Source organism: Ischnura elegans, chromosome 7 (genome assembly GCF_921293095.1).
Source record: "Ischnura elegans chromosome 7, ioIscEleg1.1, whole genome shotgun sequence".
Lineage (NCBI taxonomy): Eukaryota > Metazoa > Arthropoda > Insecta > Odonata > Coenagrionidae > Ischnura > Ischnura elegans.
Genome location: NC_060252.1, coordinates 115,170,635 through 115,194,991, shown reverse-complemented (window position 1 = coordinate 115,194,991; position 24,357 = coordinate 115,170,635). Strand labels below are relative to the sequence as shown.

Genomic DNA, 24,357 nt, shown 5'->3' with positions numbered 1-24,357 from the left:
TTTCTGTATCCTTAAACTAACTGCACAACTGCTATCTGAATACATGCATTCACTAACATTTACACCATTAGCCTTAGGGATATTAGGGTCACAGTAACAACACCTGGGTTAGAATTTAGAAAGCACAGCTTTTTTTATATTTATCTCACCGCTCATTTCACGAATTAAGTGCAAATTAACATTCCTTAATTCCATACTTACAGGGGCAATGCAGTTTTTTTTTATACCTTTGTGTCTAATTTATAGATCGGAGACGTTGCAAGCCGCGTCGGACCGAAAACTGCCATCGACGACAGTGCTGCCAAAGAGAACTCAGTCACCGGAAGTCTAGGAAACAAGGTAAACGTCATTTGGCACGCATACCTCCACACCTATTTCATCTATAAAAAATCTTATTTTACGACTTAATTAAATGATAAATTTCACGTACACCGTGTGAAAAACATGGTGTGCTCATATCTAAGCCAAAAACAGGCATCGTTTGCCCTTGAGGACTATTTTTTTTATTGCGAATGCCAACCTAATTGAAAATTCATCCCGTTTCAATTCAATTGGCACATCTGTCGGAATAATAGGGATTCGTGTCAGCAATACATCCTCTCGTTGGAACATGCCATTCGTAATTTATTGTGATAGAAAAAGATTTCAAGCAACATAAACAATACTGACAGTTGTCAAGGGGACAGTTAGCCAAAAACAATAAAACTTCAGCATTTTTTGAATGCTCGTTTTTTTCGAAATTCACCATTCACCACGGCGTGGAAAACAAAATTTGATAGAAATAATAAGAAAGTTCATTTTCTGTTCTTTCTAAGGGCATATGTCTCAACTAAATGTGACCATTATCACTAATTTTAATATGCAAAAAAAAAAGGTCTACAGGTATTAAAGACGAACTTTACATGTATTTCTTATGTAAATGATTGACGGCCTCATGTGCCTCAGAGCCTCATGGGTCCTGAGGAATAACGAAAAATAGTTTACATCCTATTCTCAGACCTTACAAACTTTCATGGGAATCGGTCCAGTCGTTTCCGAGGAGTTTGGCTACAAAAAAAACTGTAACATAAGAATTTTATGTATTATTAGTAGAGATGTGCGAATAGTATCCGCGAATACTCGAATACCTCGAATACTAGAAAGTATTCGATATTCGAGATTTCGAATAGTTATGCGAAAAGTACCGCCTCGAATACCTCGAATACTTTGAATTTCGCGTCATACACTGTCGCACGCACGTCGTTGGTAGTGACTCGGAAAAATGTAGAGAACTGTAGTCATTTAGTGCTCGCAGCGCCGTTTTACGCAAGTTGACGAATTGCATTAAAATTCGTGGATTTTAGCGGTGAAAAGTGTTCGACGAGGGGAACCGAAAATAGTCGGGTGAAAAAATCCGAAAATCCCCGATTCCCCCCACCGGGAGAAACTCAGTGCCGTGGGATAGCAACCTTAGGGCATTTCCCACGATCCTCTATCCCCCTCCATTCAGCACTCGCCTCAACCACTCTGACGCTTTCCTCTTCTCCGAAATCAAACAAAAGGTCCCAGCTCGCGCAGGGATCGCATTACGAAGACCCCTGCTTCGAAAAAAATATCGAGTTACGAGAACAATAAAAACGTGTTTCACGCCCTCCCCCCTTTACTCACCCACTGACCTTTTTCTGGCTACCTGCTTCGAAGTTCCCCATTTCTGGAGGTCAACTGCTGTGTGAGTACCGTGGGATACTTACATTAGCGCATTTCCCAAGGTCCGGTATCCCTCTCCATTCAGCACTAGCCCCCCCCTCTGAGGCTTTCCTCTTCTTCAAAATAAAAAAAAGGTCACAGCTCGCGCAGGGATCATATTACGAAGACCTTAGCTTCGAAAAAATACGCGAGAACAATAGAAACGTGTTTCGGGCCCTCCCTTTCCTCCCCCACTGACCTTTTTTTTTCCTACCAGCTTCGAAGTTCCCCATTTCTGTGGAGGTCAACCGCTGCATGAGTCATCTATTAGCACAAAGGGTGTCTAAGAATGACTTTCGTCAATTGATGTTACACCTTTATTGAATTGAAATATTAGTAATGTGCGCGTAATTTCAAAAAGAATAAGACCAAACACGACGTATTTCTGAGTTTATTTAAGCATTTTACGCAAAGAAATAAATGTCAAAACACGACGGAGACTTAGCATTCTGGCGAAACTCGATATGAGCAGCAGAGCTTCTCGGAAGTTGATGCGGTATTTTTTTCCGAAAACATATATCAAGTTACAATTTATGAGTGGTGCTATAAATCTTTATTGTTACAGTCACAGACAAAAGGATATTTTCTCAGAATATTTGGTTTCTCCCTGATAGCAATTCCAATTCATCTTCTTATCTCGTGAGAACTCCCAAAGATGGACTGAAAATAATTGAAGAAAATCCGGTGGAAAAGAGCTTGTATTTTGCAAAATGCCTCAGATTGTCAGCTAGCACTTGGCAGCAGGAGTGGGGGTAAAGCGATGTTAGTTGAATTAATTATATGCCCAATTGTTTCCATAAAATTAAATTATTCATTAATCAGCTAAATTCCTGTTCGAATCACTTTAAGGAAATCAAAATTACTCCCCAAAATCTTGTGTTGCCTGCTGCATAGGCAACCGAGTCAAACATTCCAGCATTCATCATTTAGTATTCGAGGTATTCGAAATTCGAGGTATTCGAATATTCGAGCTATGATTTAATATTCGAATTCGATATTCGAATTCGAGAAATCTGCTATTCGACCCATCTCTAATTATTAGAAGATGATAAATGTATGCATACTGAAACATCTCTAAGTGATAGCTCCCCTTCTTCCATAAGTAAATCTGTCGACCTAATAATGCTACGAAGTGCTCGCAAGAGCACCATTGCATCTCAGTAAATAGTTTAAATATTCGAAAACGCACAGAATATATTTTTATTTTATTTGAAATGCCGCTATACATAAGAGATTTAATATGAAAAGACGCCGCAAAGCAGTGAAACACCCACAAATTCGTCCGACTGCGCATGGAACTTCTGTCCGGAAAGAACCGCTGTTCGGCGGTGTCCGAGATATTCGAGGGACTGCTTGGGTGCCTGCGTGGAGGTCTCCTCAAGGACACAACTGCGTCCGTCGGATGGGACGTTTATCGGTCGGCGCCTTTCGTTTAAAGTAGGATAATTTGGAGGCTCTCCGCCCTGCCTTTCGTCTGGTGCCCATGCCCTCAGCTGTGGACCACCTACCCCAAAATGAGAGCCGCAGCTACAACTCCCAACCCCCCCAAACAGCTCTTCCCGGAAGTCGCACCCCTAACAGAGAAAGCGCACCCTCGGAACTGTATTAATTTATCCGTGGGACCCTTATCGCCCGTCTTACCAAGATTCTCTCTCCCTTGCAGTTGCCGCTGCAACTTCCGGCTCCGGGATCCAGGAAGCCGCTCACTCGCAGCCAATCAGGAGACGGGAAACAGGTGAGAGAGCCTTTCGATAACACTCCTTCTATTTTGAGAACGCAGCACAAATAATTGAAACACTGAGTGTACATGTGCGCAGTTTACTAGGGGTCATTTAATTGGCATTCTCAAATGAATGCGCAACCTCAATCCTGTTATTTTGATAAAAAAAGTAGTTCATAGAAGGTTAGGAAATTCCCAGTGTGTTCCTCTATGTTAAAAAGAGTGTCTCGCTATAATAATGTGATGGAGAACTTTATTAATGAGCTTTCTATAAATTCAACACTTGGCTATATTCAGAAAAACGTAAGCAGTATTGAAAATACATGATTTAAACGATCGGAGTATCTAGATACTCATTTCGGGGGGGGGGGGGGGGTTGCTCCCATACGTTTGGCTCTGAGTTGACGAACGCCATTAGTAACTCAAAGCATTGCTTTGTCCCCAATGCAGAGCGATGACAAGAGACGATCTCACGCCACTCCGGGAATATCCTTCAAATCCAATGCGACGACGATTTCTGTCCACGGGCTCATCTCTCTTCCTCTCCAGATTTCTACTTCTGCTCGTCCGCTTGCAGCATTGCTTCAACAGCAGCAATTTAAGTTTTGATTAAGGGAATAATAGATTAAGGGAAGGCCAAGATCAATGCGAGGGTGTCTTGACTAATTTGAATACTTCTTTGTAATTTTCATTTAAATGTATTGGAACATATGAGACGGAGAATCGGTGTATGCCGCGAGCAAGGTTTATTAAAATCATTCAGCGTCTTTGGAGTAGGCAATCCACAGCTGAGGTCATCTGCGCCGTGGGGAAGGGAAGAGAGGGTGGAGAGAAACCCGGCGTCGGCATTACGCTAATCTCAACGAAAGGCGCCAAGGGGACAACGGTCAAACGTCCCATCCGACGGACGGAGCGCTGTACATAAAGGGCCCTCCGAAGACCACTCAAGTAGGGATCACAGGATCTCTGAAATATCTCTTCTGGCGTCGGGATTTGAAGCCGGATCCATTGGCTAGATCCTTGAAGGAACACTCAAGAAGTCATCCATACGCTACTAATTCTATTTTTATTTTTCTATTTCGAAGAAGGCTGTGTTCCCTCCACAATTATATATATTCCCCTGATTAACACGATCCTTGATATTTTGAAAAGTTGAGAAACAAGTGCTCAGAGCTCACTTGTTATCGTATGTATGGTAGAGATAAGAATTGAGTGATGTAGAGTAGGATAGGCTGTGTTTTATTTGAATGGATTAGGAACGGGTAGCCTCCTTCTAATTTAAGTGCACCGTGTTCCACTTGCTTACCACGCCAACCGCTGTAGCATGTACTGTAATGCCGTTCCAACTATACTCGACCCTCTAAAATTACTGAATTGCGGGATTGGAGCTTGCAATGAAGCAATTGCCCACCAGCGGCTACGTGTCTATGCGAGGGAGCGGACGAATTGGGCCGCTAGATACGCGGCATTAACGTACCTCGGCTTCCATTGCTTCATCGATTCGAGAATCTTTCACTGTGACGCGAAGAACATAAAATTATTGCATTTCCAGGTCCGACAGAATCGGCAAACCGAGAGAGATGTTTTGCCGAACGGATAGGAATCTGGGAATTCGTTTTCGAGTCAAATGAAGTCTAGCGGGACTCGCATCTCCTATCCGTAATTTCTTTCGTCAGCTGGTGGGTTCCCCTCTTGACACCACGTACGTGTACTTTGAGGCGCACGAGAGCTCTCCCCCGCACTCCGCAGTCATCAGCCGTCAAACATAACCAAAGGCCTCCAATTTCTTCCTTCCGGAGAATATCCCGAGGCAATCTTTCGGAAAAATTTCTCCCGTAAATTCAGCATTCGCTCAACGCCCAGGAAGTTACCTCGGGAGCCACGGCGGATTTGAATGCCAGAATCCTTTCACGAAACACGCAGAGTTGGGAGTGGAGCGCTCACGGCGAGGTAATTAAGAGGGGGACGCGGGGAAAGGGGAAGGGGGAGGGGGAAAGTGAAAGGATGCACATGCATGCAAAGGGCCAATGGTGAGCGGCGTAGAAAAATCTGCGAGAGATTACCAGGAAGGAGGTAAAAATATGAGCATTCAACTATTTATTCATTGCAAATTGGCCTCTCCCCCAGAGCTTTCAATGCGTTTCATATCACTTTTCTATTTTGCATTGCTGATGCATATTTGGGAAACATATTCAGGAAACATATTTGGACCAAGGTGACCACGGTGGCGAGCCATTTTGTCAAAATAGCTAGAAGAAGGGTATAGACTGCTCGACCTTAAAAAACGCTACACATTACTGATAGAATTATTATACTAAAATTATTTTAAAACACCCACCAATTTTCCATTTCTAACTCATAAAATTAAAAAAAAATGTTCTGGGCAGCAGTTATGTACGAATTTTGAGATTTTCAGAGCGCCAAACATTTGTATGTGATCCTGCATAGTCTGCTACACAATCACCACATCTCCACCTGTAAAATACGTAATGTGCACAAACAACTCTGTTAGATTCGTCAAAACTTTGCATTGAACAAAACTTAAAAACAATTACATTTTCCATTTAATTACATCGTTACTAAGTTCCTGCGGCAAACAGTTTTCATTTTAAGGAAGATAAACTTCGATTATTTGCTAAAAGTCGCACATATTTTTTCCATCCTGTGCCTTAATGAGGCATGAGTTCACGTGATCATGAGGAGTTGAAAATTCAATGGCGGGTCCACCGGAAAATTTTGTGCATTGATTTCTTGTGACCACCCTAGAGGCTTTACAGCATCGAAAGATCGGGAAAGTAGTATGAAGAACACAATATGTACGAAATTCGGAATGAAGTGTTTGTAATGACCTCAATGTAGTCGAAACGAGAATCTGACGGGCATGCCTTCATAGATATGAGTTCATAGCCACGATATGAGGGAGGGATCCGTCAAGGCTAAAGAAAGGGCGAGTGTCTTAGATATGGCCTATACTAAGAGCCATATTTAATCCAACGCACGCGATTAACAGAAATGTGAGATAATTGAGAATACATTTTCAGTATTTGCCACTCAATTTGCATTCAAACTGCTATAAAGAGGCTAACCGATTTGTATCCTCATCTGTGCTTTGACAGTGGCAAATATGGTTATGGAAATTTTTCTGAAGTTTTTATCCTCACCTCCGCCAAAGAGATGGCAAAAAAACGTTGCCTATTCAAAGATAACCGAAAAAAGTGACATTAGCGTTCATTCGGTAATCAAAGCCACATTTAGTGACGTCGAATTCTGAACAAGTTGTACCATCTCCGATTCAACCCGAAGACATATATAAGGTTGAGTGAGTATAGAGCTCACCTCAGACTAAGCCACAGGCGTGTACCTACGTGGAGTGATGTGGTCAGTTCCCTGCACTCACAGAGTATTTTAATGGGCTAGGGGTGCATGCATCATCCGGGCGCCAAAAGTCCTCTCACTCTCCTCCACAGTCCCTCAAACTTTTTCATTAGAAGGATATAATTCAATACTGCAATGATATATTTCCGTTCCCTTGATACTTCAAGCAACATTTAACCTCATCAAACTTGGATTTCGAAAACGGCTCCATAATCGCCAATTCACAAGAATTTATATAGGAACAAACGTCCTAGAAATGCCGGATATAAATTCAGCACATACTCATAGGCCATTCAAAATAGTTGTCGGAGAGAGGTATAGTATAAATATTTAAGAAGGAAGGCATAAACAAATAGAAGACGGACAATGTGTATTTAGTGATCACATGGGTTTCAAGTTCTCTAATCGTCCGCCACATTCACAGTGGCAGCACATTGCGTCCAGTCACGAAGCTCTCCCCGCCCGGCGATAATCTGCCACGTGAAAGTGAACGCCTCTCTCCAGCAATCCGTTAGAACGGTCCGTTCCGGTTGAGCTCCTGCTGTTAAGTTCTTGCAGCGAATCATAAGCGCGGTTGATATTCAAGATCTAAATAATCCAAGGTCAAACGTGTGCATCGATTTCTAAATCGCCAATTGATAGGCGCAAGCTGGAAAATCAAAGATGCTTAAAACTCGCAACCTCAGTATTAACTGTTTGGAAATAAGTAATAATAGATTATACAGTCTCATTCACTAAGTAATTCAACCCTAATACTAACTGGATAGGTGCAATAGGATGAAGTTTTCAACCCGGACTAAGCCATAAGCATTCGTTGATTCCACGGAGCAGCGATGGCAAGAGAAGCAGCCTTTTTCACTCATTTCCACGCACAATTCCTGTTTCCTTTCTGTTTTAGGGTTTCCGAAGGCTTCACCCAGGGTTTGAAGCCAGGATCCCTATTGATCAGCAGCCAAGAGCCATTCCCACTCGGCTGCCACAATCCTCTCGTCCTCAGTCTGTAAAAGTATAACTACTCTTCATTCCGTAGGAGTAAGGTTGCGAGAGGCGATAATAAGAAAATCACGTTACTTTGAGGCCATATGTGAATGCCATGGTCGCAATCCTTCCGTTAATCCTGCTGCCTATCGTCATATGTTTAGCGAAACATCAGCCAAGCCACCGGTACATTTCTCTCACGCTTAACATCGGCACATTTGAGCCGATCAAAGCATATTTTTAGGAATTTAAATCGTCATAAAATATTCCTTTTTCTATTTTAATATTTCTCTTAACAGGAAACTGCATGTTTTTAACTCAGCCGTCATCTTGACTGTCATATTGAATGCCTCATCTCCGGTCTTTTTTCAGCCGAATGTCCGTGATTTGAAAGTGTTGCCGGGTCAGAATAGGCGGACAAAGGTCGTTGCCCAATTGATTTGCAACTTTACAACAACTCCTCAATGCGAACTCTTCTCTCCTCTCGACAATTGCGAAGCGGAATAACTTTCGGGCGCACCTATATTGCGATTACTCGCCCATCGATATCCCCCAAACATCTGTGACCAGTCATTGTGTAATAAAAAAATCGCTCTCATTAATCCATTTCCAAGATGCATCACTAATTCAAAACTCACGGTATCAGCTTTACATTTTCAAGGAATTTGGTTCAAACCCATTCAAACGTGTAACTCTATCTCACCCATTAAAATCATGCTAATTACTGGGGTTAAATTTTCATATTTGAGATAAAGACAATTTGTGATGAGGATCTAGCCAATTATTACTAAAGTATTCTACCGATTAAGGTAGGTTCCCATGAGGTTCTTACGAGGCATCCTTGCAGCTTCCCCTTCCTTCATAGACTTCTCTGATCAATTCACTATAAGGCCCATTCCCTTTCATTCCATCTAAAATTCCTATTCTCTTCCTTCCTACCTCTCGTTTATCCAACTTTCTTCCCTGACAACTATTTTCAAAATCCCCCCACTAAGTACTCGCTCCATCCACACCTCCTGTCTCCTCCGTATCTCATCTAAAACCTGCCTCTCCTTACCCACCATGTGCAGCACTTCGTCGTCCCTCCTCCTCCCTGTCCACTTCCCCTTCTCCATTCTTCTCAACGTCCAGATTTCGAATGCCTCCAGTATCTTCTCGTCATCATTCTTAGTGTCCACGTTTCCGCACCGTACAGCACTACACTCCAGATCAAACTCTTCACTACCCTTTTCTTTGAACTCTTACATAGCGAACCTTTCAGAAGCTCCTTCTTGTTCATGAAATCACCCTTTGCTAATGCAATTCTCTTTCTAATATACTAACTACAGTATCCGTTTTCCCCTTACATACTGCCGAGATAGTTGAACTGCTCAACCTGCTCAAGTTTTTCACCCTCTCACATTCCTCACTCGTGATGCTTTACAAAACCGCATAACCTTGGTCTTCTTGTGATTAATCCTCATCCCATACTCCTCGCAACGCTCGTATAACGCATCCACTAGAGCCTGAAGCCCCCTCGCTGACTGGCTAATCAGCGCCTGATCATCCGCGAATCTCACTAATTTCAACATGATTCTCCCCAATTTACTACGGCTTCCAATTCATTCCAAGCGTTTCTTGCCATCTACTTATCCTACGCATTCAAAAGCAGCGGCGATAGAGGACAGCCTTGTCTTACTCCTCGGCCCATGCTCGCCCACCCAGATTCTCCGTCCGCTACCCTCATTTGCCCTGTCTGGGCCATATACAGGCTACGAATCAGTCTCCTATCCCTCCAATGTACGCCTATTTTCTTGACGGTATCCGTTGACAGCAGCCAGTCCAAAATCTCCATTGCTATTTCATCGAAAACAACGGAGTGAAGCGAGATGCTGTAAAATATGATGATGTAAAATAAAAGATACAAACTATGTATTTTACGCCCTCTTTAATGCTGACGCGTGCAACTAGTTACTACGTTCATCTTCTGTTACTCTTCATGGTCATGGGAGTTTTCATACATAGCGGAAGCGGAAACAGCTGGAAATCATTACAAGGAGGAAGGTAGAAAGAAAGGTATGAAATTGTTTCAGTCTGGAAATTCGATACATCCAATAGATTAAATATTAATAACACATGATGATTTCCATACTTTAAAATAAAACTCCACTTCCGATCACACTTTCGACTCCCAATCGTTTCATTTTCATGGCCGTTGATTCAAACCTCGAAGATGATAAAATAGTTGAGTGTCGAAACCATTGTCGGTTGTGGATTTATATATTAAAGTGTGGAACTTACGATTGGTTGTAAATATTTTATCGGGGATAGGAATTAAGGCTGATGAATGGCATTCAATACAAACCCATTCTCCATTCGATGCATTCCTTTCTGCCTCGAACCCCGCCCTTCTCCCCTTACGATTACACGCCACTTATAAAAACTTCCACGACCATTAAGAGTACTCAAAGATAGCTTATGAATCCGTGAAATAAGTTGTGCGAGTCAACATTGAAGTGGGCATTTATTATATCCTATGCATCATTCACTTTGCTGTTTCAAAATCCACGAAGCAGGCGTAAACGTTCAGGTCATATTCTAGGTCCTGGTCATATTCGTACACTATTGACCTCATTGGCGTTATTTCAATCTCTAGTTCCTTTTCTGATACCAAACTGTTCGTTGCGCAAATACTCGTTTGCCCTCGCCCCAATTTCTCCGTTTTAAATCCTCATTGCCACTTTCACCTCGTGCGATATTACGAGAATAACCCAATAATATCCGCATTCTGCATCTTTCTTCTTTTTTGGTAGCGTATTTACCACCGTTTCACGAAATCCTACGGCTAAAATCCCTCCTCATACATCCTGCGTTTTAGTTTGAAAAACCTTTTCTTACCGATGTAACCTATTACCTTCAGCCGCTCTCACGGAATATTGTCCATGTCCACCGTTTTCAAAGCCTTCATATCACGAAGGGCCCTCTCGATTTCCGCGTTTAAAATCCCAGACCCAGCATAATCATCTTCCACCCAACTTTCCTCCTTTTAATTCATTCATTTCGGCCTGTTCCTGCCATCATACAGATCCTCCACGTATCCCCTCCATCTACTCTGAACCTCTTCTCGCTCGGTTACTATCCTTCCATATTTAGCCTTAATTTTTGACATGGATTGCTCTCCTTTTCCACCCAATAGCGACTTAACCTTGGCGTACAACGCGCCTAAATCTCCTTCCTCCTGAAACCAAGGGGGCGACATACCCATAAGGATAATGCGTATAGGTTTTGATACATCAGTGCCATCTATGCCAGTGGTCCAAGGCTGCCGCGAAGTTTGAATGCACATCTCGGCGCGTGTTTCAATTTTTTTTACGCGTCACGATAGGGCGTGCTATTCAGGCTTAATAATGATATTGCAATTGCGATAAACTTAAAAGCAATGAATGTAGGAAAATCTTCCTGAAGAACTTCCCCAGGTTACTAAAGCAGTAACCATAATACAAGATTAATGTACAAAGTCAACTGGCGATCTGGTGGTTGGTAAGAATAATGATCTCGGAAACTTACTTCAGTGGACATTGGTATTTATTGATACAATAACTGGTATAAAAAATACAACAATAACAATTTCAATATGACATACTAGAGATGAAATCTGTGGAAGTTCACAATTCTACGAACACATGAGATGCACAAGCAACAAATATCAATGACAACATGAGAGATGAGCAGCCTTTGCGTAATAGGAGTCAGCTTCCATAACTTCAGTAAACACTCCACACTTATAGACAAAGAGGGTGACCCAATTTTCCTTGAGGTAGATGTATCTTGCAACAGCTCAGGGACAGGGAAAATAATGCTAATCCTGAAACCATAGACCATGACAACACTTCACAAGAAATAAGCATGCAAGTTTGGATATCATTTCATGGAAGATAATTATTTAATTATGAATGGAGAAGGACATTATTTCGTAGGAAGTAGTTCATGATGAGTACCCAGTAAGATAACATATCTTGGCAGAGGAGTCTTAAAATGAAAGGTTCTTAGATGTTAATATCCATCATTTATGCAAAAGAAAGTATTCCAAAAGTACACAACGAGAAAAGTGATGAATATTTTATACCAATGTAGTAGAAATTAAGTTCTCACTTAAAAACGAAAGAGAAAGTTTTAAGAAATGTAAACATTGTAGAACACTTAATGAATTATGCTCAATTGATGACAATTAAACAGTTGAAAGGACAGAGTTGAAATAGCAAATTAAGTACATAACCAACAAAATGATTAGCATTAAACAAACCAAAGCATAGCAGTAGTGATTCGTTAGTAGTTTGAACACTAGAAAAACTGCAAATACGATGAAAAACATATTGAAATATAAGGAATAAAAGACACTATGAAAGGTTGAAAACATGAGAAAAGGTTAGCTAATCACAGGTTGAAATCAAAATGGAATAATGAAGGAAAAAAAGAATTACTCACATTTTCATCACCAAATACATTTCATACCCATGCAATTTAGCAATAACCAAGATCATTGAGACTCGTATCCTTCATCGAGCACATTCCAAAATCGTAAGGGACACTGTAAGCAATAAAAAAAAGTCTGCAGTTAACACTAGTGACTATCAATAAGCCTCAATATCACGCTTGTTTACAGCGAGATTCAATATGGCAGCCCCCAGTTCGTTACTGCTCAGAAAAACAGGCTACACCAGCGCCTCTATGTTGGGTAGGCCGTTGGACCACTGGGGCTCCGGAAAAATCAAAACAAAAGAGGTTTTCTATACGATATATCGCAGTTCTGTCGCCCCCTTGCTGAAACGTTTCCATTTCTTCACACTGTCTTTTCCACCAAGACTCCCTCGCCCTCTTAGTTTCACGCCGTAATCGATTATTTTTTACCTATAAATCCTTTTGCCCCGCTCTGCATCCACGTTCTTCCACTTCCTTCTCTCCTCCACTTTTTTTATCATACCCATGTTTTACCATAATATAGTCTATCTGATATCTTCCCACACCCCCTGGACTTTTCCATTTGTACCGTCGCCCTTTATGATGACTGAACCACGTGTTTATGATGAATAATTTATTTCTTTTGAAAAGCTCTGCTGCTTTCTCCCCCCTGTCGTTCCGACTTCCTAATCCAAATTCTCCTATTTAGTGTCCATGCATCCCTTCCCCCACTGAAGCATTCCAGTCCCCCATCACTACTAGATTTTTCTAACCCGGAGTTTCTCTAATCATTTCCTCGAGCTGTAATCATATACCTCATAAATTTCTTCCCCCTCATGACTGCTAGTTGGCATGTGAACTTGAACCACCTAGGATAGTAGGTAACGCCCTAATTTCTACCACCAGAATCCTATCGCTGATCTACACCTACCACTCTGTTAACCATCTTCCAGTTTAAAATTTATTTTATTTATTTATTTTATTTTACACACCACCGAAAACAGCACTGTTTGGCCTTTACATCGGGGTTGATAACATTTTAACAATCACAAACATCCATGCCCTGGATAAGGGTAATTTACCCAGGCGGGACTCGAACCCGCGACCTTCGGGTTGGCAGGCGAGGACTTTACCCCGTCGCCACCGAGGCCGGCGGGGTAATTAAAACTACCTCTCGTTGAATTTTCTCCCCACCACCATATATAAACCTATATCCATCACTCTAGTAGTCCCCCCATCCTTCCACCTCACTTCGCATAATCCTGAGATATCTATCCTCCCTTTATCCATTTCCCTTTTGATATTTTCTAACTTCCGCACCCCCATCATTGTCCTCATATTACACGTCTCTACTTTCATGTCTGCCTTCTTTTTCTTCATCTTCTGATCTTCCTCTCTTCTTTCTACGATAGCGCTGATGATGATAAGTCTCTGCAAAAGTTTCGCACGTTACCCTTTGCGGACGGGTCCCGTTCAATCAGTTTTCGAGACTCATTTGATTTTACTGCATGCATTCAGGGAAGAAATAGTGGTAGGGTTTCCCACTCCCATTCCAATGGTGTTTTTTACGTGACACCATCACGTGGACTACCTTTCGTCTGGCTCCTACCCTTCGACCTATCTGGCATAGATGGCCCTCATCATCATCATCATCACTGGTCAACAATCCTAGGATTGGTTTGACGCAGCTCTCCACTCAGTTCTCCTATCAGCTAATCTTTTCACTCCTACGTATTTCTTCTCTTTCACATCTCTCTTTACTTGTTCGATATATTTTGTTCGAGGTCTTCCTTTTCCATTCTTGCCTTCCACCTGTCCTTCGACGATTGTCTTCATCAGGCCATCATGTCTCAAGATGTGGCCTATAAGGTTGTTCCGTCTTCTTATTAAGGTTTTCATGAGGCTTCTCTTCTCTCCTACCCTTCTTAGGACTTCCTCGTTACTAACTCGGTCGATCCATTTGATTTTCATCATTCTTCTGTAGCACCACATTTCAAAGGCCTCTATCCTTGCTTTCTCCGCTGCGGTCATTGTCCATGCCTCACTTCCGTATAGGAGCATACTCCAGATGTAGGTTCTTATAAATTGTTTCTTTACATCCATATTTAAGTTTCCCGCTGTAAGCAGGTCTCTCTTTTGGTGGAATGCTCTCTTCGCCTGGGCTATTCTGCTGATAATTTCTTTTTTGCTTCTCCCGTCACTAGTTATCTTGCTTCCCAAATAACAGAATTCATCCACTTCTATCAGTTTTTGCCTCCCTATTTTAATGTTGGTCTTGACTTCTTCTCTTCTGCTGCATACTAATATCTTGGTTTTCTTCGTGCTTATTTTCAGTTGATATCTACTCATTACTCTGCCCATATTAACCAGAATATTTTTCAAATCCTTCTCTGTTTCTGCTATAACGGCTATGTCATCGGCAAATCTTAGCATGCTTATTTTCTCTCCATGGATATTCACTCCCAATGCCTTTTCTTTGATTTCCTTAATGGCTTTTTCAATGTAAACGTTGAAAATTACGGGTGACAATGTACAGCCTTGTCGCACTCCTTTCTTAATTCTTGCTTCTTCGCAGCTGGGCCCTGATTTTATCACGGCTACTTGGTTTCTGTATAAACTGTGGATGATTCTTCTGTCATTATAAAGAACCCCGATTTCCTTTAGGATTCCGAGCATTGTGCTCCAATCCACGTTGTCAAATGCTTTCTCTAAGTCCACAAACGCAACGAATGTTGGCTTGTTCTTTTCCATTCTCTTTTCTATGAGCAGTCTTAGGGCCAATATTGCTTCCCTTGTGCCTTTGTTTTTTCTGAATCCAAATTGTTCCTCATCCAAGTACTCTTCTGCTTTTCGTTCTATTCTTCTATAGATGATCCTTGTCAGTATCTTTGATGCATGTGTAGTAAGGCTTATGGTCCTAAAATCTTCGCACTTCTCCGCTCGTTTCTTCTTAGGAATAGGGATTATAATGTTCCTCTCGAAATCCTTTGGTATCTCACCTGTCGTATACATTTCACTAATGATTTTGTATAGCTGGTTCAACGTCTTCTTTCCTGAATTTTTGATTAGTTCTGCAGGAATGTCATCAATGCCAGACGCTTTATTTATCCTGAGGTCTCTTACAGCCGCATCAAATTCCGATCTTAAAATTGGGGCTCCCATGTCATCGGCATCCACTTCCCTCTCGTTTTCGATTGCATTCGTTCTGAGGCGACATCCTTTGTACAAATCTTCCAGATATTCCTTCCATCTCTTCGCTTTTTCTTCGTTTTCAATCAATAGTTCTCCGTTTTTGTCCCTAAGGGTATTACTTCTTACGCCCCTTTCCTTAAAGTGGTTCCTCACTATCCTATAAGCGGCCTCTACTTTTCCATGTTTAAGATTGTTTTGCACGTCTTCGCAAATGCTTTTCATCCACGTTTCTCTAGCCTTCCGCGCTTTACGACATATTTCGTTTCTTATCCTCTTGTAACGATTCTGTCCTTCCTCTGTTTTCGCAGCCTTGTATTTTCTTCTTTCTTCAATGAGATCTAATACTTCCTGCGTGATCCATGGTTTTTTCATAACGACTCTTCTTTTACCAATAACTTCCTCAGCTGCCGCCTGCAGACCACTTCTAATGGTTTTCCAACTCTCTTCCATTGGTTTGTTGGTCGGATCCTCCCCTATTTTATTTTCTACAGCCTCTCTAAAAGCCAGTTGATGCTGAACCTCCCTCAATTTTTCAACCGGCCATATGTTTTTCACGGCTTTCTTCAACTTTTTAAATTTAAGGTGGCATTTTATCATAACTAGGTTATGGTCACTATCGATATCTGCCCCTGGATAGCTTTTGCAGTCCTTCACCTGGTTCCTGAATCTTTGTTTCACTAGAATGTAGTCGATTTGGAATCTTCTACGGTCTCCTGGCATCTTCCACGTGTATCTTCTTCGCAGGGGATTTTTGAATAAAGTGTTGGCAACCACTAGCCTGTGCTCCGTGCAGAATTCAAGAAGCCTTTCTCCTCTTTCATTTCGGTTACCCAACCCATATTTCCCAGTTATTATTCCGTCTTGACCTTCGCCGACGACGGCGTTCCAGTCCCCTAAAATAATAAGATTTTCTTCCCCTCTTACCTGCTTGATAACTTCCGCTATATCTTGGTAGACATCTTCTACTTCTTCGTCTTCATAATCATACGTAGGCATGTAAACCTGTACCACTACAGTAGCTACGGGTTTAGTATCTATCTTCACCATTACTATCCTTTCATTAAACTGCAGGTAGCTTTTAACACGCATCCCGGCGCTCTTTCTAAGCATTATGCCTACTCCAGCATTACCATTTAGCGATCCCGTGTGTATCATTCTGTAGCTTCCACTCCAAAAGTCTCCTTCCTGGGGCCACTTCATTTCGCTGATGCCTAATACATCAAGGTTCATTCTTCGCATCTCCACCTTCAAGTTCTCTAGCTTACCGCAGGTACGAAGTGATCTGACGTTCCATGTTCCTATCCGTAACATTCTATCTCGTTTGACCGATGTACCCTCTCGAGTAGTCCCCGCCCGGAGATCCGAATGGGGGACTAGTTTACCTCCGGAATATTTTACCCGAGAGAATTCCATCATGTCATTATATAAATTGAGTGGAGTAGCTGTGACTCCTCGGGATGATAATGTGGTGGTTTCCCCTTGCCTTCCACATCGCAGTACTACAGCCGTTAAAGTAAATGTTACCACGCCCGTAGTGTAATGTGTGTCGCTGTACCGACCAGTATGGTCTCCACCTTCGCACATGTGAAGAAGAGCTGCTGCCCTCTCCCCCGGGTGATGAGAGGCATAATTATTGGCGGCCCCCAGTCGCCAAGTCACGGTATCTTCACAGGTTTTGGTATCTTTTAAATGGCCTACCTTACCCAAGGGTAGCCCAATACCCCCTCAGAATACCGCCGTTTTTTGTCCACGACTGCTTATTCGACGAGAGAACTCGCTTATCTCGCAGCTAACCTCTATATCTAAAGGTCGACCCACCATCCGCAACCAGGTGGACGCACTCGGTGGCTTTAAGCTCAGCCTCGAGATAGATGGCCCTACCCTACCCTATTGGAATAACTTAGAATTAACCCCTCCAGTGCAGCTCCAGGGGCCATCGGAACGCGCAAGCCTAACTGCAGCAGTAGGGTCTTAGCCGATGGGAAAGAGTCTTGTCAATATTCCTTGAAATTATCAAGATGATACGTTTAACGAAATTATCAAGTTCTCAGTGAGCGGTAGCGTCGTGGTCTAGTGGGTTTGTTATGGCGAAGGTATTCAAATCCCAGGAGAAGCACACAGCTACCCTCAAACAAAAGTCATCCAAGTGTGAGGACTAACTGGCATAAAGTGTTTGAAATTCTCACGCCAGAGGCTTCGTCCGGGGAGAGCTCTGGCCTCATTTATCCGAACCAACCTTCACTGAGTGAGTAGTCAGTGAGCATAAGTTTCAAACAAGTAATTATTGTTGAAGTATTCTGGCGGTCGTTTATAGAAGTGTTTACATTGAGCGTTTTTCCCCGGCCGACCTCCCTCCCAACTTGGACTCTGACAATAAGCCCTACTCCCCTATTATTCCTATTCTCAACCCCCCCCCCTACATAGTTCTACCTTCTGACTCTGTTTTCAACATCTCCTCCCCACTAAGTACTCCCTCCTTCCATACCTACCTTATGTCCCCTCCGCATATCTTCTACAAGCTACCTCTCCTCACCCACCATGTCCAGCACTTCGTCGTTCCTCCTCCTCTCCGTCCGCTTTACCTTCTCCATTCTTCTCCACACCCACATTTCGAACGCCTTCAGTCTTCTCTCGTCTTAATTTCTTAGTTTCCACGTTTCCGCGCCGTAAGTCAGTACACAAGTATTAATATGTCAGTATAACATGACGGCGGGAGAGGGAATTGCACGCCCTCTTATGAAACTGCTTCGAAGCCTCTCTTGGCTGGATGACAGTGGCCATTGAGAGTAATATCATCATGTCTCCCCGCAGGCCTCCGTCCCGCACCGCAAGCACCAGCAGCAGCAGCTCCGCAGTGGCGTCGAGGCCACGGTCCGCACGGGGAGCTCGACGGCGTCGCCCGCCTACGTGCCCACAGTGCCCTCTTTGCTCTCGGCAGGAACTATTCCAAGGGTGAGCAACAAGCAAGCGGCGACATCTGTGAGACGCCACGGGAAACAGCTGGTGGGGCGCACCTGAGGGAACGAACCAAATGACACCGCCACCCCAAGCCAAAATCCCAATAGAGCAAGCACTCATTCATAAGGAGGTTTCATCCATTTCTAATTTTCCTTTGATCCACTGCTTACTTATCGTCGCCACCAACTGCAACCATCTTTCTCAAATCCAATGCAATGTCTCCCATTTGCACGCCCCGCCCATCGCCATGACATATCAGACAGCTAAATTCACTAAGATACGGGCATTATTAGATAGTTTGAAAATTATCCTCCATTGCTTCGGATTAACTGTGTTCAAATCCTGAGTTTTCCGGGCTTGATTGGAACAATGGTGTTCACAAATCAATTTCCTTTTATTTTTCCCTTAAGTTATTTTATAAAAGAATAACAATCATAAAAAGGAAGCCATTGCGAAGCGTACTTAATGTGTATTTAATTTTAACAAATTATTTTCTTTAAGACATTGATATTTTTAGGGATCCATGTATATATCCTTCACCCATTCAAGTGAATAATCATGGATATGACCGAATTATTTCAAACACCATTTTCAGTAAGTGCATTTTATCATTTCATTTCAAAGAAACACAATTGATTTTTTTGCTGGGAATAATCATAGTATAATAGTATTTTATGGTTAGGTATTTGATTTTCTTGTAATATAAACACCATTTCTAATGGCAGTGTCCCTTATTGCTATTCCATTTTCCAATTTCATGCATGGTAGATATGCTTCAATAAAATTATGTAGTACATTTAAAAGCATTGTCCTTGAGTAAGAATCATATCCTCAAATACCCAGGCATGCAGACCCGAAAAATAAAAGGCATTTACAAGGCATGTGTATTCATAGCGATGAGACTGGCGTATGAATATTTCGCTGGAATCATACACGCTATGCTTTATTATGTTTCTTTAAATGCTTCATCAGACATAGAATAAAGTGGTGAGGATTCGTTCATTATGTTTTTCTTTTCCTTTTCCCAAGTCGACTCTACGTTACGGATTCTTCCATTCGATCGAATTCTTTCATGGAGTAGGACTTTAGGGTGTTTTTACGCGAGTACACCAGGAGCTCCTTTCCTATATAACCGCATGGATGCGTGGCCATTTCCAGCTGATTGCTGCCTTGGAATCAGCATCCCGCAAACGCCGCCCAAGCATTTATGTTCAATCCAAGTGCCACACGCACACAACTGCACACCGCTTTCATTGCGCACGAAATGCACACAAATTCTATTTTTTCTGGGCATAAAACCCTCACCTACGAGTGCGATACAGTGCGTTCAGAAGGATCGGGAGCGACATCTGGAGAACCGAACAAATGGGATGGGCAAAAAATACCGGCATTCGGTAGCACAGAGTACTATTTTTTCCACTCCGGTAGTACTGGCCAGTATTTAAAAGCGGTACTACCGTATCGGAACCAAAAAAATACCGATACTAGTATGGCCGGTACTTCGACAGCGCTGCCATTTTATGTTTTATCAATGCACTTACTACGAAAACAATTGAGTGTTTATAAAATTTCAAGCGAAGTTAATCTTAATGAACAGAACTACAAAAACGGAATAATTAACGCATTCATGAGGATTTGATGGCACGATTACGACTTTTTCTCTCTGTATGTAGTTGAAAAGAAATGCACTCCAATAAAAAGATGAAGTTCGTCGTTTGGGTAGGCTGCATTTCCGCAGAGCGATTTCCGTCTTTTGGTTTATTTTATTAAAGAGGATCAATATAATCATTTACTTACGAGAAAGTTTAGAAATATTTTTTTATATAGCATACGTAACTGCGATATTCATTTTCATTTCTACACCTCGGAAATTGAAAATTACCTTTCGGCAATTAAAAAATTCATAGAATGGGTAAAATTTAATTTTAAACAGCTATTTTTGATGCGAAGTCATTGTTCTCTCTATAAAAATACTATGAAATGCACCAATCGAATATTTTTCCCGTGACTTCAGGTGGAGAAGACGACCGATTCGCCGTTCTCATAGTTTTTCGCGTTTTTCTTCTCTCTTTCGACCGCAGAAGCTAAATGTTTACGTTTAAACAATGTTTGATGATTTATTGTGGTTTCAGATTAAACAATGAATAAAACGATAAATGACAATGGAGTTTCGACAGGATTTCATACAAATGCTTAAATGTTCAGCGTTCTATTTTTTGCGCCGATAGTAGTAACAAAAACCTGTTTATATTCCCCACCTGTGTCGTCAAATGTTATAACATATTAAATAATAATTAACGCATTCATGAGGATTTGATGGCACGATTACGATTTTTTCACTCTGTATGTAGTCGAAAAGAAATGCACTCCAATAAAAAGATGAAAAATAAACGATTAATACTGAAGTACTGAAATAACTATTTGCTAGCAAGAGAAATTCCTCTGCATAAAGCTTTGATAAAAATAATCCATTTTCTTTATTTTCTATTAGGATACGTTGTGATGCGCTCAAGAAATACAACTATTCACATAAAATCTTGTACATGACAATGAGCTATAGGGTAATCTTCGTAAGTCCCTTTCTTATTTTCTCATCAGTTTACTTCACTTTTTCAAAACTATAATTTTGAGACAAGTGTTGTCATTATTGATATAAAAGAAATTTTTTGTCACAGAAGGAAAAAAAATCAATGTTATCGAACCGTAAAAATATTTTTTCTAAACTAAACGGAACTGCGATCTATACAACGAAATGTATTCGATTGTAGTGTTTCAGACGTGAGTAACACCTATTCTAGCGATGTAAAATCGAACAATCAAGTGTCATTTACATTATAAAGTCAGCCCACCCCGAGGGTAAATATTGTTCTCTCACTGAAAGCATAACCATGCGGTGATCACAGCAACTCCATATCTTCAGATTTCTCAAAGAAGAGTTTTCTTCTAAAAAAGTTTGATCATGTAAACAGCAACTTACTGCGTCAACTAAGTATAATTGAAGAATGACTTAATCATAAATACTAAATTAATCCTCTGACCTCGGATGATTTAGATGATTGGGATCGTATAGAGTAGTCCAGCCAGACGAGAGGAGCCCTCCGTTCCATTTACTTGCATAATTTCAATTGCTTCATAATGAATAAAATTTAAGAAACTTTGATTAAATGGTTAAAACAGAATTTATTCAAGTCAGGAATCATTATTTTTAGTCAGAACAGAATGAAAAGAGCTGAGCATTGAATAGGATATGTGGAATAAGAAGCGTAACTACTTAAGGGACCTATTAAGTTACTTCTACAAGAAGAAAAACAGGCGCTCATTGCACGAGTGATTGATTCAAGCATGGAGAATAGAGTAATGCGAGTTTCACATTAAGTATACAGTAGGTCATTTCTATCTCACTGGTTTGCGTTGAAGAAGAAGAAAAGCAGACAAAATGAGGTGCTTCCATTGCTATACTCTCAACAACAGGCCTAACATGAACCAGATGCGCAGCTAAGAATTAAGGCTAGGGGGAATTTTAGGCGCGTATAATACTTTGCTGTGTGGGGTATTGCATACCCGCAAGGGTAAGTGGGAGTTGCGGGGGCCCTCCTCCAGAAAATTTTTAAGATTAATGGTTCAAATTGGCGAGTTTTACGGCTCTCTGAGGGATATTTGATTCATCCTAACACTATTTATTTATTTATTTATTTCATACACCACCGAAAACAGCACTGTTCGGCCTTTACATCGGGGCTGATAACATTTAACAATCACAAACATCCATGCTCTGGATAAGGGTAACTTACCCAGGCGGGACTCGAACCCGCGACCTTCGGTTTGGCAGGCGAGGACTTTACCCCGCCGCCACCGAGGCCGGCAAAGTATTATAAATATATAAGTATATCAAATATTCTATAAGTAATACTAATCCATCAAGTAAAATGGATTAAACTTAAAAAATTCTATGAGCTCTGGGGGGGTTTTATCCCCCAAAACCCCCCCCTCGCTGCGCCATTGACATGAACTGCTTCGAAACTCATCCAACAGCCCGGACGATAAAAAAAAATCTATCTTTCCAAGTCTGGCTCGACATCGAACTCAAGAATTAACTGACTAAAATGAAAATTTCAGGAAGAAAGTAAAATTCATACAGACAATTATATGGAAATAAAAATCCGTCACCCGTGCTTCGATTAGCTTTCAGACTCCGTTATTGTTGTTGTGATTTCATCCCTATACGCGGACCACTCATGGTCACTCCGCTAACAGAACATCGGAATCGAGGAATTTATTCCCTTTGACTCCTTTGGAAAATTTAAGCTATTTTTAGAAATGTTGAGGAAGAGATTACTCAATTGGTAGGCCATACTACTCCTCGACGTTACCACATTACGCAATTCCACTCGCTAATCATGCTTCTCATAAGAGTTTAGTTTGCTAAATTTTCCATTTCCCATTTCAAAGATAAGGTTTGTTGGTATATAGTTCATTCCGTTCCGTTATACAATCACGAAAAACAAGAGGTATAAGGACTTTGATTAAATCTATTTACAAGTATTTCGGTGGCCAATTATTACCGGTTATGTTAAAGTCTGAGTTTTCCAGTTTGCACTCCGCTATTGTATACATTTCGCAGATATCTTGAACCAGCTCGTTTATATTTGCTGCGAAGGTGTTTCTTGAAGCAACGCTTGACGGTCCCACTTGCAAGGAGACCCTTCGGAGTGGTCTGATTTTCAAGGAGGGGGGCGTCGCAGGGGCCAGGGGGTGGCTGTCCGTCGCCCCGCTAAACGCCAAATGCGACGAGGAATGCCTCGAGAAGAGCGCCGCGCGCGAATGGGACGCTGCGTGGCGGGAGAGGCGCGAATCAGACTTATGCGAGAGCATCCATCCAGTCATAGCACTTCGCAAAGCCGCGAGTGATTCGGACGCCGCTCCGTTCGAAATAAACGACCTCATTATTCATCTATTACATTAATGACCCAATCATGAAGAAGGAAAATTGATGGGAATCGGATTGGTGCGGTGGGTAAATTCCGTGGGCTCACGCATAAATCCCTTGGGTGGTAGATGCTTATCAGCGGTAATGGATGTCTCTGAAATCACCATGTCGAATCAATTTTCCTTCTTCATGATATGGCAATGGATTACAATAGATTAATATTTTGGCGTATAATGCGTGCTTGGTGCTTTGTGGGGGGCACTCCAAGTACAGCACTCCGTCCGTCGGATGGACCGCCAAGCCGTCGTCCCCTTGGCGCCTTTCGTTAAGACCAGGCTCTTACGTCTCTTAGACGCCCGCCGGTTTTCTCCCTATCCTTACTTTCCCACCCTCTCCTCATAGCGAAAAATGATTTTAGCTGCCGGTCCCCTCCTCCTAATACCATACCAGGAAAATAGATGACGAAAACCCAGCGGAAATCTACACCCGATCGCTCTCATCCAGATGAGCTTAAATTGGCGTTAGCTCAGGTTGGGGATAATTAGGAGGCGCGGCATTAATTAGCGTCAGGGAAAACTGGGTCGAGCGGCACCATAGGTGACGGTGCGCCAAGCCATGACATGGCGCGGAAGGCATTTCTTCTTTGCATCCAGCCCTAAGCCTCTCGCTATGCTCACAGCTGGAGCGAGAGTGGGGAGGAGCGCGCTCTCCCGCCTTCATTTTTTTCCGATTGGCGGGTCACGCGGACTGGTTTGTGGGGTGCGGCGGTTGGTCCCCGGCGGCGGCGATTGCCGACAAACAAACGCGAGAGCGCTCTCTCTTTCTTCGAGGGGTCGGCGGCGATTCCTTTCTTTTCCCTCTGCGCCTCACATTCCGACCGCTGCCGCCTCCTTCTAACTTTCGGCCGAGACTCGATTCCGTAATGATGGAGAATGAACATTTTTCTGAGCGTACCGTTATAATAATGAACACAAATGACATTGCGTGAGCATACTTTGTACATAAAGTCCCTTGAAAATTTTGTAAGTGCAGTCTTGCAAACATT

General features: G+C 42.1%; 1 protein-coding gene across 1 annotated transcript in view; it reads left to right on the top strand.

The window, feature by feature from the left end:
• Nucleotides 1-24,357, top strand: part of LOC124162237 (mucin-5AC-like) — a 128,554-nt gene that overhangs the window by 49,563 nt on the left and 54,634 nt on the right. The window contains exons 13-15 of the mRNA XM_046538702.1: nucleotides 247-339; nucleotides 3,389-3,460; nucleotides 18,239-18,379. Of these exons, the coding sequence (XP_046394658.1) occupies nucleotides 247-339; nucleotides 3,389-3,460; nucleotides 18,239-18,379 (306 nt within the window). The remainder of the gene's footprint in view (nucleotides 1-246; nucleotides 340-3,388; nucleotides 3,461-18,238; nucleotides 18,380-24,357) is intronic.